At 38.0% G+C, this 16664-nt stretch overlaps 1 protein-coding gene across 1 annotated transcript in view; it reads right to left on the reverse strand.

Annotated features, from left to right (window-relative positions):
* The window catches only part of LOC129767625 (sodium/hydrogen exchanger 9B2-like), a 34045-nt gene extending 23667 nt beyond the window's left edge, over positions 1 to 10378 (reverse strand). Inside the window, exon 1 of the mRNA XM_055768695.1 lies at positions 10281 to 10378. Within this exon, the coding sequence (XP_055624670.1) occupies positions 10281 to 10305 (25 nt within the window). The 5' untranslated portion in view covers positions 10306 to 10378. The remainder of the gene's footprint in view (positions 1 to 10280) is intronic.
* Between the last annotated feature and the right edge of the window lie 6286 nt (positions 10379 to 16664).

Raw genomic sequence — 16664 nt, forward strand, 5'->3', positions numbered from 1 at the left:
AAACGAAACAGCGAGCAGCTGGTTGTTGAGTTTTCGATTGCAGAAAAAAATGGGCCACAAAAACGAATTGGAACCTTATCTAGTCCCAACAACAATTAAACTGATGCGCCGAAGTAAATTGTTTGCTTGAGTGAGTCACTCTAGATCCACGATTATGAACATGCCGCGACGACCAACAGATTGTCAATATTGAAGTTATTAATTGAAAAATCTTCAATTAATGTTTGTTTGTTGAATGGATGTTGTGTGTTGCAACTAGAACACGACTATATGGAACAGATTGAATATCTATTTTCTGAAAAGGGAAGGGTATTGATATGAAAAAAACACTATTCTCATTCGGGTCGAGTTTTCCGAACACTTAAGGTTTGATGGCCATTAAACAGTGTCATAATTCAGATTTCTCATCCGTTGCAAGATCATGAATCCATTGGTGATTGATAACTTCGAAAATCTACTACAACTGACTCCTCAGTCAAGTTTTATGTCTTTATACCATGAGTACCTTACCCACGACGTGCACCCTTCACCAGGCATCTCCAACCAAGTTTGCTTCCCATACTTTTGCAATTCCTCTGTCATTTTTGATCTGTCCATGCGACAAAAAATCCATGGAATACCAGATCACCTACGCTCCAATGTTATTCCGTCGATATTTTCGGAAAAATATGGGAAAGTTGGATCTGATAAAATGTTCTTTACTGACGGTTCATACATAAACGGGTCCACTGGCTTCAGCATCTTCAATGAAAATTCCAGTGCCTCTTTCAAACTCAAAGATCCTTGTTCCGTGTATGTCGCAGAAATGGGTGCGATATACTATGCTCTAGGGATCATAGAAACACTGCCCATCGACCATTATTTTATTTTTTCAGACAGTCTCAGCTCAATAGAGGCAATCCGCTCAATGAAAGTTGATAAACGCTCATCTTATTTCCTAACAAGAATAAGACATCTATTGAGTGTTTTGGTCGAAAAATTATTCAAGATTACCTTAGCATGGGTTCCCTCTCATTGCTCGATTCCGGGGAATGAGAAAGCGGACTCGCTAACAAAGGTGGGCGCTTCAGAAGGCACACTTTTTGAAAGGCAAATTGCCTATAATGAATTTTTTCACATTCCTCGTCAGGACACACTCGTTAGTTGGCAGCGCATTTGGAGTGAAGATGAGTTCGGTCGCTGGTTACACACGATTATCCCTAAGGTTTCGACGAAAGCTTGGTTTAAGGGATTGAATGTAGGTCGTGATTTCATTCGCGTGATATCTCGGCTCATGTCCAATCACTACAACCTAAACGCGCATCTCTATCGCATTGGGCTCGCAGCAAACAATCTTTGTGATTGTGGCGATGGCTACCACGACATCGAGCATATTGTCTGGTCATGTATCCGGTTCCATGCTGCTCGCTCTCAGCTCTCTAGAGCACTGAGAGCAAAAGGCAGACAATCGGATATCCCCGTCCGGGATATCTTAGGTAGCCGTGATCCTGATCTTCTGCTTCATCTATACCTGTTCCTCAGAAACGCCGATGTCAACGTTTAATGATGTTTCCTTCGTTGTGTCCCTGTTTCATATCCCTCCTATCCGATCTATAAACTTTTACATAGTCGCGGCAATACATACACACACTCTTTACAGATACACGGGCCAAAGGTTGTGCAGTCCACTGATGATTCAACAAGAGCCAAAGATTGTACCGCTCATGACAACTCTACACGAGCTGATGATTGCGCCGGCTAGTGACCATTCTATCCTGGATTCCTCGAGTCGAGAAGACGCACCACGCTAGATATGGGGTACAGACTAGGGGGGCGTTGCTGATTAATGGTCAGCTGCATCCCAATAGGAAGTATCCCGTGTCGGGCACACGTACAGAGCATTGGAGGCAGCAACATCCCAATTACGAGAACACTTGTAATACTAACCTCGAGCCGACCGCGAGTAATCGGTTACATATTACTAACATAGATAATAAGAAAAACTGTCAAAATATTGAACTCCGGCCCCGTCAGGCTAACGCCATATGAGCCTTGATAAAAATATATATTTTGGAAAAAAAAACAGTGTCTCATTACTCAAAATGATACCCTTTATCGAAATTAAATTGATTTTTGGATACAATAGAGCCTTCTTTTACATTTGACTACAATCAAATTGATTTACAAATACATATTCATGGTGAAAAACTGAAAATATGTTAAATCACTTTTGTCTCAAATTCCGAACACCAAAACGCATTTTTTTTTCGAAAAATCATAACTTTTGAACTACTGGTCCGATTCATATAATCGATATATTAAATCAAGGTCAATTAGCTAGTCTTTTTTTGGAAAAATGTTATACTTCAAAAAAATGGATTTTGCTTCCGTAATAATCGATTGTATTTGTTTTTCATAGTTTACATGGTTTCGGGACCAAGGGCGCTATATTGGTATCGATACCTGCAAATGTTAAAATGTTAAAAAGAAGTGTATAACCCAAAGAATGGCAAGGTTTTGATTATAAAATTATTTATAACATTAAAGTTCAGTAAATACACATTCAAAAATAAAGTGTTCGCTATTTGAATCATGCGTAAAAACTTAATTCATATTCCGAACACCAATTTTAATGAAGATTTCTATATAAAATATAGTTCTTTTCATCCATTTATTGTAGATTCTTACCATTTCCAGCACTTAACATGAAAACAACAAACAAAATAGTTGAAAAAACTACAAAAACTGTAAAAATAATAATGCTTGTTTTTTACAGAATTTGCTAACGCAAACATTTTATCATTGGTTTTGACTGTCACTTTTTTGCAAATGCTTAATATTATAAATTATAGGCTATATCGATACCTGTAAATGATGTTAAAATAAAGGCTGTAACCCAAAGAATGTCAGGGTTTTGATTATTCAGTTATTTATAACATTAAAAGCCAGTAAATTTACATTTGAAAATTAAGTGCTCGGAATTTGAATCATGCGTAGAAGCTTGGTTTCATTTGCCTGGTTAATTTCCGAGTAATGCAGAAAGTTTTTTAATTTGTATGGCATCTGGTATCTTCCCGCAAGTGTGATCTTTTTTATTGAATCTTATTGGCTTCAATTTAATATGTCGATCATCTAAATCACTTCAGTAGTTCAAATGTTATGAATTTTTGCAAAAAATCTTTTTTGGATAAAAGGGGAAAAATGCTTTTTCGGACCATCGGTTAACTTTGAAAAATCGTATTTCAAAAACGAAAAAATCATCTCTGATATCGAGATATATCATGTAAGAATTCCTACCCTTTCATTTCTACGATTTTACGAAAATAAAACCCATTTTATCTGCAAGTTTAATATTTTTTAAAAAAAAGCTCATTGGCTTCAATTTGATATGTCGATTATCTAAATCGGTTCAGTGGCTCAAAAGTTATCAAATTTTGAGAAAAAAAAATCATTTTTGGGATAATGTGGAAAATTTGGAAATAGGCACCCCAATAAAAAAAATAAAAAAATACTAGTCTAATATTTCTCAATAATGAACCAAATTACCACTTTTCTCCAAAATCTGAGAACCACTATATCGCTTTGGTATGGAATGGCTGATCTAATATACTGAATTTTGTATTGCCTAAATTATTGATTGAATGAAACAATTTTCGAATTCAATTGAATTCGACATATTTCCTTTGTAAGTAAAGAATATGAAAAAAAAGCCATGTAATGTTACGTATCTTGCTTTTGATGGCTGTGTTAGGAAATACATTTCGATGAAAACGAAACTTCCCCCAACATGAAATTCCTAATTCCCCAGGTTCCTTGGTTTTGAAGTCTGTGATGAGGAAACCGTAAATCAGAGCAATCAAAACGTGGCAGTTAGGGCGTTTAGATAGCACTTAACAATTTCAGTTATTCAATTGCTAATCTCAGGAAAAATAACATTTCATTAATTGTGATAGATGCGTAGAAATATTTTCAATCAAGTCATGCAAACATCTTCCGATCTATTAGAAAATGTTCGAGTTCGAAATTTTTCATTTTTTCCTGCAGGATCTGTCTTTAGGTTATCATCTTACCGCCATATATTCCGGTTAGACGTAGTCCCAATTATTAACTTTTAAGTTTTAAGTTTAATAATTCGCCTCTGATATTGTGCAAAAACTCTCGACGTGGACTGAATGGAAAGCACAGCAAGAACAATCCGGTGCTCAACGTGTTAACTAAGCGGTCGTGTCTCGAACACAACCATCAAACTTTTTTCAACCGTTGACTATTGAAAATAGACAGCACTGATAATTAATGATTCCGGAATATTGCTACCCATTTAACTCTGACAAAGACGCATAAAACGAATAGTGTGTACATCTACTCAATAGTTTCCAAGACACCTACTGTGTTGATATTTAGAAACAAACACAGAAAGTTTAATACTTTTTTTTATGACGGAATGTCTTATTGAATATCAATAACCGAAACAACTTCACATGCTGTACTTGTCGCCATTTATTAAGGTCACCAAAAATTATGAGGAAATCATTACGTAGGAAATGAAAAAAAGCCATCAAGTTAAATATAAAATTGTATCAAACAACATCGCAACCGAAAACCGAATCCTCTGTTTTGAATTTCAATTATTTTTATATTGAACTAATGAGTGTGATTACGACAAAATAGGGGAATCCGGGGTAAGAGTGCCATACGGGGCAAGAGTGCCCATCTGATTAATTTGCCTATTTCCATCTTTAACAATTATTTAACTACAGAACTTTGTTTTGAGCTTGAGCTTGGGTAGACTGTACAATTCGTAGTTGCTCTCCGTGATTGACCTGAACCAACCAAATTGCACAAAGAACACACAGAATGACGCTTGGGACTAGCAAATCATTCTCGTTGTGCAATTTTCGGTGATTCGAGCTTTAAATGGTCAATAACGACGCCGGCCACGTCCTTACAGTCACCAGGGGAAGGGAAGGAATGTTAGTATGATATTCGCCGCCCAAAGGCCAGAAGGGTCGCCTCTATAGCGTGATTCCCTAGCGTTTATCATGGGAGGGATAGTTGTTAGTGGGAGAGGTTAAGAAAAATCAGGATTCACTTTGGTATGTGATGTGATTCTAAAAACGTGAACTCTCAACTATTCGTCGAAATGAGATTTGAAGAAAATATACATTCTAATCGGACCGGTCATGCATTTCGTTATTCGTCGTGCGTTGTACATAGATATTTTTCTTGACCTGAGAAGGTAATGAAAAACACCTTTGAAAACTCTCGATCTATATATTTTTATTCAATCGCGGAGACCAGGGGTAATTTTTTCAAACTGAGAAGGTCGCTAGGAAACCCTTTTAGTATTTCTCTAATCGACGATATATTCTCAACCTGAGAAGATCAACGAGAAATTTCTTTTAAACTCGCTTAAACTGACTATGTATTTCGGTTTTCGTCATTTGTGTTATCTTTCAAAATATTATTCAATCGTGACGACCGAGGTTATTTTTTAAACCTATATTTTGTGATTCATTACTCGCAATATGTTTTAAAATTATTTAAACGCAGTGGCTGAGATTATCTCTGGTCAACCTGAGAAGATCACCGGCTATTTCGAACGTCAAATCTTTGCGAAAACTGAGGAAGTTACCGAGAAAATTCCTCAAAACCAGCCATCTTGGTTCGATATTCAATTATTGATGCGCGTAAATTTTATTAATTCCAAATCGCGGCGACAGAGGGTTATCTTTGGGAAACCTGAGAAGGTAACCAAGAGAGCTGCTCTAAAATCAATCGATGTTATATTTCGTTAACCATCAAACAATCGCGACGAAGGAATAATTTTAAAGAATCAAATAATTATAAGATTAATTAATTTAAAAATAAAAAATCAAGGCATAATAGAAATAGAGGATTAAAGAATTAAACAAAACACATGAATTCGATAATTATTTAAAGAATTGGATAGTCAAAAAGTTAAAGCTCAAAACTACTCTACATTCAAACGCACTAAGCGTTCCAGGTTCTATATGGCGTCAAACATATACTACAGACAAATGAAATCAAACACAGAAGGCTATCAAGTTAACATGTTATATCCTACAGATAATAATAATACAAATAATACAATAATTACAATTTTACAGTGTCTCCAGCAGAAACACTGTTAAGGAAGTTTGGGATCTGAAAACTGGAATACAAAAACAGAAACTTGAATATGAACAACAAAGTTTGCATTATTTAATCTTATTCAAAATGAAAACATCTGAAAAAAAATCATAATGTGATCTACGAACTGAGATATATACGCAAATCAAAATAAGATAACAAAAACACAATACAGCAAAGTAAGGACCCGATGTTTTCAAATTTGCACCACCTTCAGATAATAATCTAAGTACAAAGCAATATCAGAAAAATTTACAGGGCTATCTCATAAGGGAAATCATTCAAATTTCTTGTGAGAGGCGAATGAACTCTAGGAGTTTAAAGCCTCTATAATTCAACAACGAACGCACGAACGAAAACTTCTTGCGTGAGGAAAGACAAATGCAGAAGTAGCGACTAGAGATGGGCAAACCGTTCACGAACGGTACGAACGAACTAGTTCGCCGAAAAGAGTGAACGAACGGTCGTTCTTTTTCAAAGAACGGTAGTTCTCCCCACGAACTGATTGCGAGCGAACGGTTTGTGAACGAACTGATTCCGAAAGAACGGTTTGCGAGTGAACTGTTTGAGAGTGAACTGATGGAGAGTGAACTGCTTGTGAACGAACTGGTTCAGAACGAACTGTTTGCGAGTGAACTGTATGGGAAAGAACTGATTGAGAGTGAACTGTTTGGGAACGAACTGTTTGAGAACGAAGTGTTTGCGGGCGAACTGTTTGCGAACGAACTAGTGCAGCTGAACTGATTTGCGCTGGACGGAATGAACAAATATAACGAGAACGCTTGTAAGGAAAATAAAACGATATTGTCATGATGAGCAAAATGCATCTAACGCAGGGTTTATTTTGTTAATGTATATTCAATTTTGTGTTAAAAATTAAATTAGATTTTCGTAGTTTTAAAAGCAAAAATATATATTTTCAATTACATGTATTCTTTCAATTCCGCCTAACATTCATATATTTCGTGATTATCAGAAAAAAATCTGGGGGAAGCTGGGGCGATTCATGGATTAGGTAAACATAAAATTTTATAGTGAGGGCATGTTGAGAAAAAAGTTTTTTCGTGGCTTTCAATTCATTGATTGGCCTATTGCGTGTACGTGTTATTGTGATTGTTTGTATGATTGATTGTTAGTGAAAATCGCTGTTGATTTTTTTCCCTGAATGAACATTATGAAATATGTAATCTTACATGGAACCAGTGTGTTGTCCAAAAAGAGAATATGAAAAATTGCACATATTTTGTGCGGATCAAATTATTACATAAATACCATACGTACACTATCCAATCCAACGATATCAATTAATAGCTGTCTATTGATGTTGGGTTCCAGCCAACATTCTATGTTGTTCTTAATACCGCTGAACGAAAGAACGGTTCAAAAGAACTGATTCACGTAGATGAACGGTTCACTCACTAACCGTTCATCAAAGTGAACTGTTTTGCCCATCTCTAGTAGCGACCGTCAATACAACCTTTATTCCACCGCTCACTCTCATTAAAATTCCCCTCACGGCCATAGATGCACTACTCTCACTACGATAATCCCGCTCGCTGTTACACATAGACACTCTACCAGCACTCCACTATTATCGCACCGTTTTCTTTCTCTGCTCTACTTTTATCTCTCTTTCGAGAGAATCTAAATCAAAAGCTACTTTCTCACGGCAAAAACGTGACGGAGGCGAATGATTTTGCATTTCATATGCACACTTCTATATTTACCACAAATATCATATTTTCGCTATTTAACTAAAACTTTACATTAATTTAAAATATCATTCACATGGTAGTTTGTCTGGATCGATTCGACTAAGCCATGTGAATTGTGCGCCACAATATCGTACACACGCGGAATCAGCTGACAGCGGGGCTCAAAATTGAGCAGCTTGTGGATGAGCGGCAATCTATTTAACTACAGAACTTTGTTTTATACAGATACTGCATATATCGCACATATTATCAGCCAGAACCATAAATATTTTTTATTGGAAAACAGATAAATACTAACTGAGCTTCTTACAACTGCAATCTATATAAGACCACACAGGCGCAAATTAACGAAATACCCTAAGTTTCTATACGTTTGCATGACTCCGCCCATAAATACAAATAGAATAATCATTTTTCTTCAACTTACTGTATGAACTAATTTAAATCGTACACATTTATTTCAATAGAAAATAAATTTGTTATCTCTTAACTTCCGGGGCAAAAGGAGCCATTATTACCGGGGTAAAAATGCCATAGTCGTAACCTCGAATTCGATCTGTCAAACGCAAATAGTGTAATTGTGGTTGTGTTTATTGTGGTCATGGTTTGTAAATATGAACGGATTTCGTTCCGAAACCAGTGGCAGATGGAAACTATGGTTATTGCCGTACATTCTGTAAATCATGGAGACGAACTGCGGAGGAATATAGTTTGCCCAGAAGAACATTGGCCAAATATGTGCAGAAGTTAGGCCGTTTTAAAACTGTGTTTTCTAAACAACAGGAGGAGCAACTCGTGAGTCACATCCTTAATATGCAGAAGTTATTTTATGGGCTGACAATACACGACATCCGGAACCTAGGGTATAAAATCGCAGAGTGAAATAATTTAGATCACTCTTTCGACAAAACATCCAAATTGGCCGGAGAAGATTGGCTTACCAGTTTTCGTGAACGCCACCAGAACTTGAGTTTGCATTCTTTGGAACCACCGTGAATTTCACAGCGCTTTTTGACGTAGGACTACGTCTTTCATTTCTATACTGGGGTGTAAAATTATAGTTTCGAAAACGAAAGCGTTACGCCGGACACCGAGATTTTGGGCGTTAATAGCTTTTAAACAACTGAACGAAATGGTATGATACATACTTCATTCGAAAGATAAAATGTCTACGCGTTATATACTTGTTACTTTTTCATCCAAAAACTTGTTTCAATAGCCTTAAAATTGCGTTCAAAACAGGCTATTGAAATCACCAATCGGTATATAAGCGAGCGCCGCTCGTAAACCCACTCAGTTATAATTGAACAGCGATTGGAGCATGTTGTCGCTGTTGTGGTGAAGCTCTTCGTTTATCATGAAAGCGCGGATGAACGGGGTCACCAAGAGCCTGTTTGTGCACCTTAGGCCAGAAGAGAATCCATCAGGAGGAGAGTGGATCCCCGGGAAGAGATCAGAGCAGCCGCCACACACACACACACACATAGACGCGCGGAACTCTTCGTTTGGGTGCCATTCAGCATCGAGAAAATTCCGGAAAGATTCAATCGTTGCTGAAAAATAATCTGCCAGTTCCCCTTGGAACTGAAAGAAAGAAGTGATCCTTGCTGCAAAATAATCTGCCAGTTCCCCTTGGAATTGAAAATTACATTCAAGCGAAAGAGTTTATTTTAACGTTTTCTGTCCATATAATACTGCAACCAAATACATTTGGATTTGTGATTTTTCAATCGAGTGCAATTAACAGGTGGTTATCGAGTTAGCATTACCCACTGGTGGTGGACTTCAGGAAGAATCCGGTAAGATACCACTGCTGCAAAATAATTTGCCAGTTCCCCTTGGCATTCAAAATAACATGCAAGCGAAAGAGTTCATTTTAATGTTTTCTAACCATATAACACTGCGACCAAATACATTTGGTTCTGTGATTTTTCAATCAAGTGCAGTTAGCAGGGAAGCTTCTGAAGATTATTCTTCCCCATCAGTAGGATATTTTCGTATCCAATATTAGATGCATAAAACCTTGTACCTCCAACGTAACACTCTCGTTTTCGAAGTCCCCCAAATATTCATTTATTCATTCATTCAGAATGGATTCAGATTCAACAACACTAAATCAACGATAGTCCTACGTCACCATTGCGGTTATACCATAGATATAACCCACTCCCTGTTTTTCATCAAAAAATATATTTTTATAAGATTGGCACTCTTGCCCCATACTGGAAAAATACAAGCCAAAAACATCATTTTTGTAAATGAAACATTTTCATAGTAAACATAACTTTTGAACAATTCGATGCATAGCTATACCTAAATAGGAGTATAAATGAACAAACCAGCACAAACAATGGAAAAAATATATAACAAAAGAGCATTCAAATACGCGTATTAGCTTAAGGTGGCACTCTTCCCCGGGTTCCCCTAACATCTTACTTCGTGGTGGTGGCCGATTATGCATGAGTCGAGCTACCCTTCCTTTACACTTCACAAAGCAGCACTGTTTCACTTGAAGCCAAAACGACGCGAACTGTCTCCGATATGCTTCTGTAGCGACAAAACCGATATCAATTATGTTTTTATTCCTACTCTCATTTCTGCAGACTTACGAAATGTCCAATAAGTTGGTGTTTGGAGTAATTTTATCTCTTGTTTGTATTCTTGCTGAGCTGAATAGTCTAACCAGAAGCCGAAATGGATTTTATCTTATTTATACAAAGCTTGTTTCAGAATAAACAAAATAGTTTTTTTTCCGAAATAGCACATTGGCACTGCTGTTTGCAACCGTCCATGAGTTGGAAAAGTACATCTTTCACTGGTGGTTACAATAGAATCGTCATACTCAACAGACGAATTTATTACAAATTTTCGATAGACAAGCAATCGCAACAAACTTATTTGACCAGTGTAAGCGTTTGCATAGAAAGTTGTTCGGAAATGGAAAAATAACTTATCGTAGGCTCTTTGTTCAATTTTATTTACTACACTGTTGCAACAAATACAGTGTCACTTATAAGGATATAAATCGAATTCTCATCGTTCGTTGTTCACGGGAGGCCAACCTCAGTTTGAGATACTCCTTTCCAATTCAGGCTAGCATCACTTAGAAGCCACACTATAATGTACGTTATCTTGAGTATACATCACAGCAAATATGTGTCTCCTCATCACGGTCAAAAAAACAGCATGGAGACCGAACAATATGCGCATGAATTATAGGGCCCTATTATAGAAATCGAATCGAGGATTCGATACAATCACTATCACTATCACACCGAGTAAAATCTGGAATTATAGAAATCGAGGAAAACAGCTCGATTCGTTACTCTGCTCGAATGTCAGTGGCCATGCTGAAATATTTTGAAAAGAGTTTGAAATGTTTCACAAAGCACTATAGAAAGGATGCCAAATCTTTTTTTGAGACATCTGCTACAAAAATTATAAATATCTATATTTTCAAAAGTGTTAATATGGTTATGTTTTGGAGAAAACTGGTATTCCCTCAACGAATGAAGCTTAATGTGCCTAATGCATTCATGGATGTGTATTAAAAACGACATCATGGAACAATTTGCTTTACAAAAAAGACGGGTGGGTAATGTCGGGGACATAACCGGAGTGACGTAGGACTATACAAAGGGGACAGCTTTTGTTAAATATATATTTCAAATATATTGTTTTATTTTCTTCTCCTACGTGAATACCTACATATCTACCTGAAAAATGGATTAGTTTTCTGTTTAATCACTCGATATCCCCATCTTGTTCGGTTAAACCTTCCTGTTTAGCTTTTGCGTTTGCCACTCGCCACAGCTTTCACAGTTGGAAAATTTCTTCCCATCCAGCTTGTGACATGTTGGTCAGTAAATTAAATTTAATGGCACGTCGCATTACCACCACTCAGTATCGGATTGGAGGTAATTTTAACCTGTAATTGAACATTTCCGATGACAGTGGTACAGTGTCGACTTTCAATGTGGGGTCATAATTTGGACCCCGAACTCTATGTTTACAAAAATGTCGCGTTACAGATCCATCCAATTAGCTCAATGTCGAGCTAAATATAAATTACTGTACTTTCAATCTAGAAGCAAATTAAGAATTGGTGAAAATTGGATAATCGGGAAAGTCCCCAACCATCAATAAGCTCAGAACAACTGCCAAATTCACATACTCATCATATCCTGACAAACAAATTATAAAAAAATCAATTTGTGTTTTATTATTATTTTGGATATTATTTTAGAATGCATTGAACTGTATTCCGTAAACTCTTTTTTGAAAGGTTTAATGGCCCTGATAAGCGCCGTGTTTTATGGAATGGTTCCAATTTAGAAAACTTAGTACTCGTGGTTTTGAAAAAAACCATTTCGAACGCCCTCGATGCCGCCTTGTTCTGGATTTGCCACCAAAGCAGTTTGTATAAAGAACAAACTTTTTTCTTCTGCTACTTGATGCCGTTTTGCGATTGCGTTTGCCACTCGCCACTCGCTGCAACTGCCTATTGTCTTGATGTCCACCGAACCGAATGTGTTCTGTTCCGAATGCAGGTTTTCTTATCGTCGCGAGCAGCTTTGCCAGCTAACTCGATCACTTCGGCGGCCGAAGCTATATAACGCCGGCTAGGTGGACTGGTACACTGGTACTAACGCGCTCGGCCTAGCTACCCTTGCGGAGAACTCCAGATCAACACGGTTCGAGCGGGATTTTGCCTTTCCCTTCACTTTTCCTCCTTTACCATGTCCAGGCATGGCTGCTTGGGTTGGTTTGTTGATGTGTTGTGATGCGAACCGATGTGGTGTACGGTTTGGATGAGAATGATCGTTACGGCAGCGGAGCGGGGATTTTTAAGCTGACTGGCTGGCTCGAGAATTACGCATGTGTGAGACTGCGACCAATGTTTCCCTCATTTTTTTCTTTTTCCTTTCCAATCGTGCTTCATTCTATTTTGCTGCTGCTCTGGTTGCCCGTTTTGGTCGGTACGATTTGAGGAGCACAAAATGGACCAATCAAAAATGGGCACATAGTGTATTTGGACAATGCTTGATATTTCACAATTATTCAATTATTTATCTCAAGAAAAATGAAATGTTATTCGTTATGATAGATGCGTAGATATATTTCCTATCAATTGATGCAAAAACCTTTGCGATCTATTGAGAAATGCTCGAGTTATAAGCGTTCCAAATCTTGCATTTTTTCCTACTTGTTCAGTGCCTAGATTTCCATTTCACCCCCTATATTTTCCGGTTAGACGTAGTCCTACGTCAAAAATATAATTATTAGAAAATGTACTTTTTCATGTATTTTCACAACTGCAATCTATGGAATTCCGTAAGGAGTCACGCATGAATTTCACTTTTCTTGACAAAATATTTGTTTTTGCATGTGATTCTTTTTTAGCGTCGATTTCTTGTTGTAGCGGCGTCAATAGCTTCATTGTATTGGGCCACCACCTATGACCCTAAATTCTCGCTTGTTGTGTGCTAGTGTTTTATTTACCTTTCACCTCATGTCAATCCAAATCTGTAATTTAAAAAACCATTATTGTTTTGCAAGACATTTTAGCTTTAGCATATGGTATATTTTTTTTTTTTATTAAATCGTTTATTTTTACAGGCTCAGTTACATAAGTTTAAAGGAGCCAAACTCCTATCTGTATTGTTACAAGTATATATATTCATTTTTCATTAATTCTAGTGTTAATGAAGTAGAGAACCGATTACTCGCGGTTTGCTCGAGTTTAGAAGGGTGACATTTTTTTCAGGAAAAGGAAGGGATATAAGGATATGTTGACAATGTTCACACTCACATTCGCACTCACATTCATCATACTCAATTCTTAAGCCTATCTTACATCTAACATGTATTTACATTTCACCTTATTCTATTGTTAGTAAGAAGGGATTTAATTTCTCGCGAAGGAAAAGGAAAAGGAAAATATAAGGATATAAGGACAATCACACACGAAGATCGATAGCTTTTAGGAAGACATATATTTGGGACATGTAATCAAGGTCTAACCGAGCCAACACATCTCTCACCGGCACATTGGGCTGTCTTCCTCTGGCCCGAAGAGAGTTTTCTAAATTCGATCTGGCAACAAGATACACCTCGCACGACCAAACAACGTGTTCGATGTCGTGGTAACCTTGGCCACAAGCACAGATATTGCCATCGGCAAGATTAAAACGAAAGAGTAGCGCGTCTAACGAACAGTGATTGGACATGAGTCGAGAGAAGGTGCGAATAAAGTCCCGACTCAAGTCCAGACTTTTGAACCATGGTTTGAGGCTAACCTTAGGGATAATCGAGTGAAGCCACCGGCCCAATTCATCTTCGTTCCACTTACGTTGCCATTTAACGATGGTATTTTTACGGACTAAAGAATAAAATTCATTGAAGGCGATTTGACGCTGATAAATATCGCCTTCAATTGCACCTACCTTTGCCAATGAGTCAGCCCTCTCATTACCCGGAATTGAGCAATGTGAGGGGACCCAGACAAAGGTAATGACATAACAGCGTCTGGTTAAAGCACTCAAATTTTCTCGTATTCTCTCAAGGAAGTACGGCGAGTGCTTTTCCGGCCTCACTGAACGGATAGCTTCGACAGAGCTAAGACTATCCGTTACAATGTAATAGTGTTCAACAGGTCGTGAGGCGACGCTGTCCAGCGCCCAATGTATCGCTGCCAATTCAGCAATATACACTGAGCAAGGATTCTGAAGACTGTGGGAGGTGCTAAAAAATTCGTTGAACACTCCAAATCCTGTGGACTCATTCATAGAGGACCCATCAGTAAAGTACATATTATCACAATTGATACGCCCATATTTTGCATTGAAGATCGTAGGAACGATCCCCGATCGATGATAATCTGGAATTCCATGGATTTTCTCCTTCATGAACAGATCAAAATGTACAGAGGAATTGATGTAGTCAGGAAAACAAACACGGTTGGGAATATACGAAGAAGGATCAACCTGCATGGAGATGAATTCATGATATGAAGTCATGAATCCAGAATGAAAATTTAGCCCGATCAGCTGCTCAAAATTTCCGATCACCAATGGGTTCATGACCTTACACCGGATGAAGAACCGAAGAGATAATAAATTGAAGCGATCTTTTAGTGGGAGTAGGCCTGCCAAAACCTCGAGACTCATGGTATGCGTTGAGGGCATACATCCCAACGCGATACGGAGGCAAAGATACTGAATTCGCTCGAGTTTAATGAGGTGTGTTTTGGCAGCTGATTGAAAACAGAAACTGCCATACTCCATCACTGAGAGAATAGTTGTTCGATACAACATTATAAGATCTTCTGGATGGGCTCCCCACCAGGTGCCGGTAATTGTACGGAGAAAGTTTATTCTTTGTTGGCATTTTTTACTCAGATACCTAATATGGGCCCCCCAAGTACATTTGGAGTCGAACCAGACCCCAAGATACTTGAATGACATAGCATGAGTGATTGGTTTACCCAAAAGTTGAAGCTTTGGTTTTGCTGGTCTATGCTTCCTAGAAAAAACCACCATCTCTGTTTTCTCCGTGGAGAATTCGATCCCTAGCCCAATGGCCCAGGTTGAAAAATTGTTCAATGTATCTTGTAAGGGTTCTTGCAGGTCGGATTCTTTTGATCCTACGACAGACACTACTCCATCATCTGCAAGTTGTCTTAAGCTGCAATTTTGTGTAAGGCAATTGTCAATGTCGCTTACATAGAAGTTGTACAAAAGGGGGCTTAAACATGAGCCCTGAGGGAGGCCCATGTAAGAGACCCGACTTACTGCCGAATCTCCATGAGAAAAATTCAAATGTTTCTCACAAAGCAAGTTATATAACATATTATTCAATAGAGGCGGTAGACCCCGAGAGTGTAATTTGTCTGACAAAACCTCTATTGAAACAGAATCAAATGCCCCTTTTATGTCCAAGAATACTGAAGCCATTTGTTTTTTTTCGGCGTAAGCCATTTGAATTTCTGAAGAAAGCAACGCAAGACAATCATTCGTCCCCTTGCCCCTGCGGAACCCATATTGTGTATCTGAGAGTAAGCCATTCGTTTCAACCCAACGATCAAGGCGAAACAAGATCATTTTCTCCAACAATTTCCGTATACAAGACAGCATTGCTATTGGGCGGTACGAATTGAAGTCGGACGCGGGTTTTCCGGGTTTTTGAATAGCTATAATTCGCACTTGTCTCCAATCATCTGGAACAACATTATGCTCCAGAAACTGATTGAATAAATTCAACAAGCGATGTTTCGCCACATCAGGGAGGTTTTTCAGCAAGTTGAACTTAATTCTATCTGTTCCTGGAGCCGAATTGTTACAAGAAAGGAGAGCAAGAGAGAATTCTACCATCGAAAACTCGGAATCAAGATCGCACCTATCTTGTGGTATATCTCGAACAATTTTTTGCACAGGAACGGAATCGGGACAAACTTTCCGTGCAAATTTAAAAATCCATCGATGTGAATATTCTTCGCTTTCATTCGATGAAGAGCGATTTCTCATGTTTCGAGCCACTTTCCATAATTTTTTCATTGACGTTTCTCGTGACAAACCTCCCACGAAAGTTCGCCAATAAGCACGCTTTTTCCCTTTGATCAAGTTTTTAAATTGATTTTCAAGGTCCAAATACGTTTGAAAATTCTCAATGGTTCCACGTTTTCGAAAAGCTTTAAATGCGTTCGATTTATCCTGATAAAGCTTGGAACATTGGCTATCCCACCATGGATTGGGAGGCCTTCGACGAATAGTGGAGCCTGGGATGGGTTTCGTTTGAGCGCGAACCGCGCTGTCATATATC

Source organism: Toxorhynchites rutilus, chromosome 1 (genome assembly GCF_029784135.1).
Source record: "Toxorhynchites rutilus septentrionalis strain SRP chromosome 1, ASM2978413v1, whole genome shotgun sequence".
NCBI lineage: Eukaryota > Metazoa > Arthropoda > Insecta > Diptera > Culicidae > Toxorhynchites > Toxorhynchites rutilus.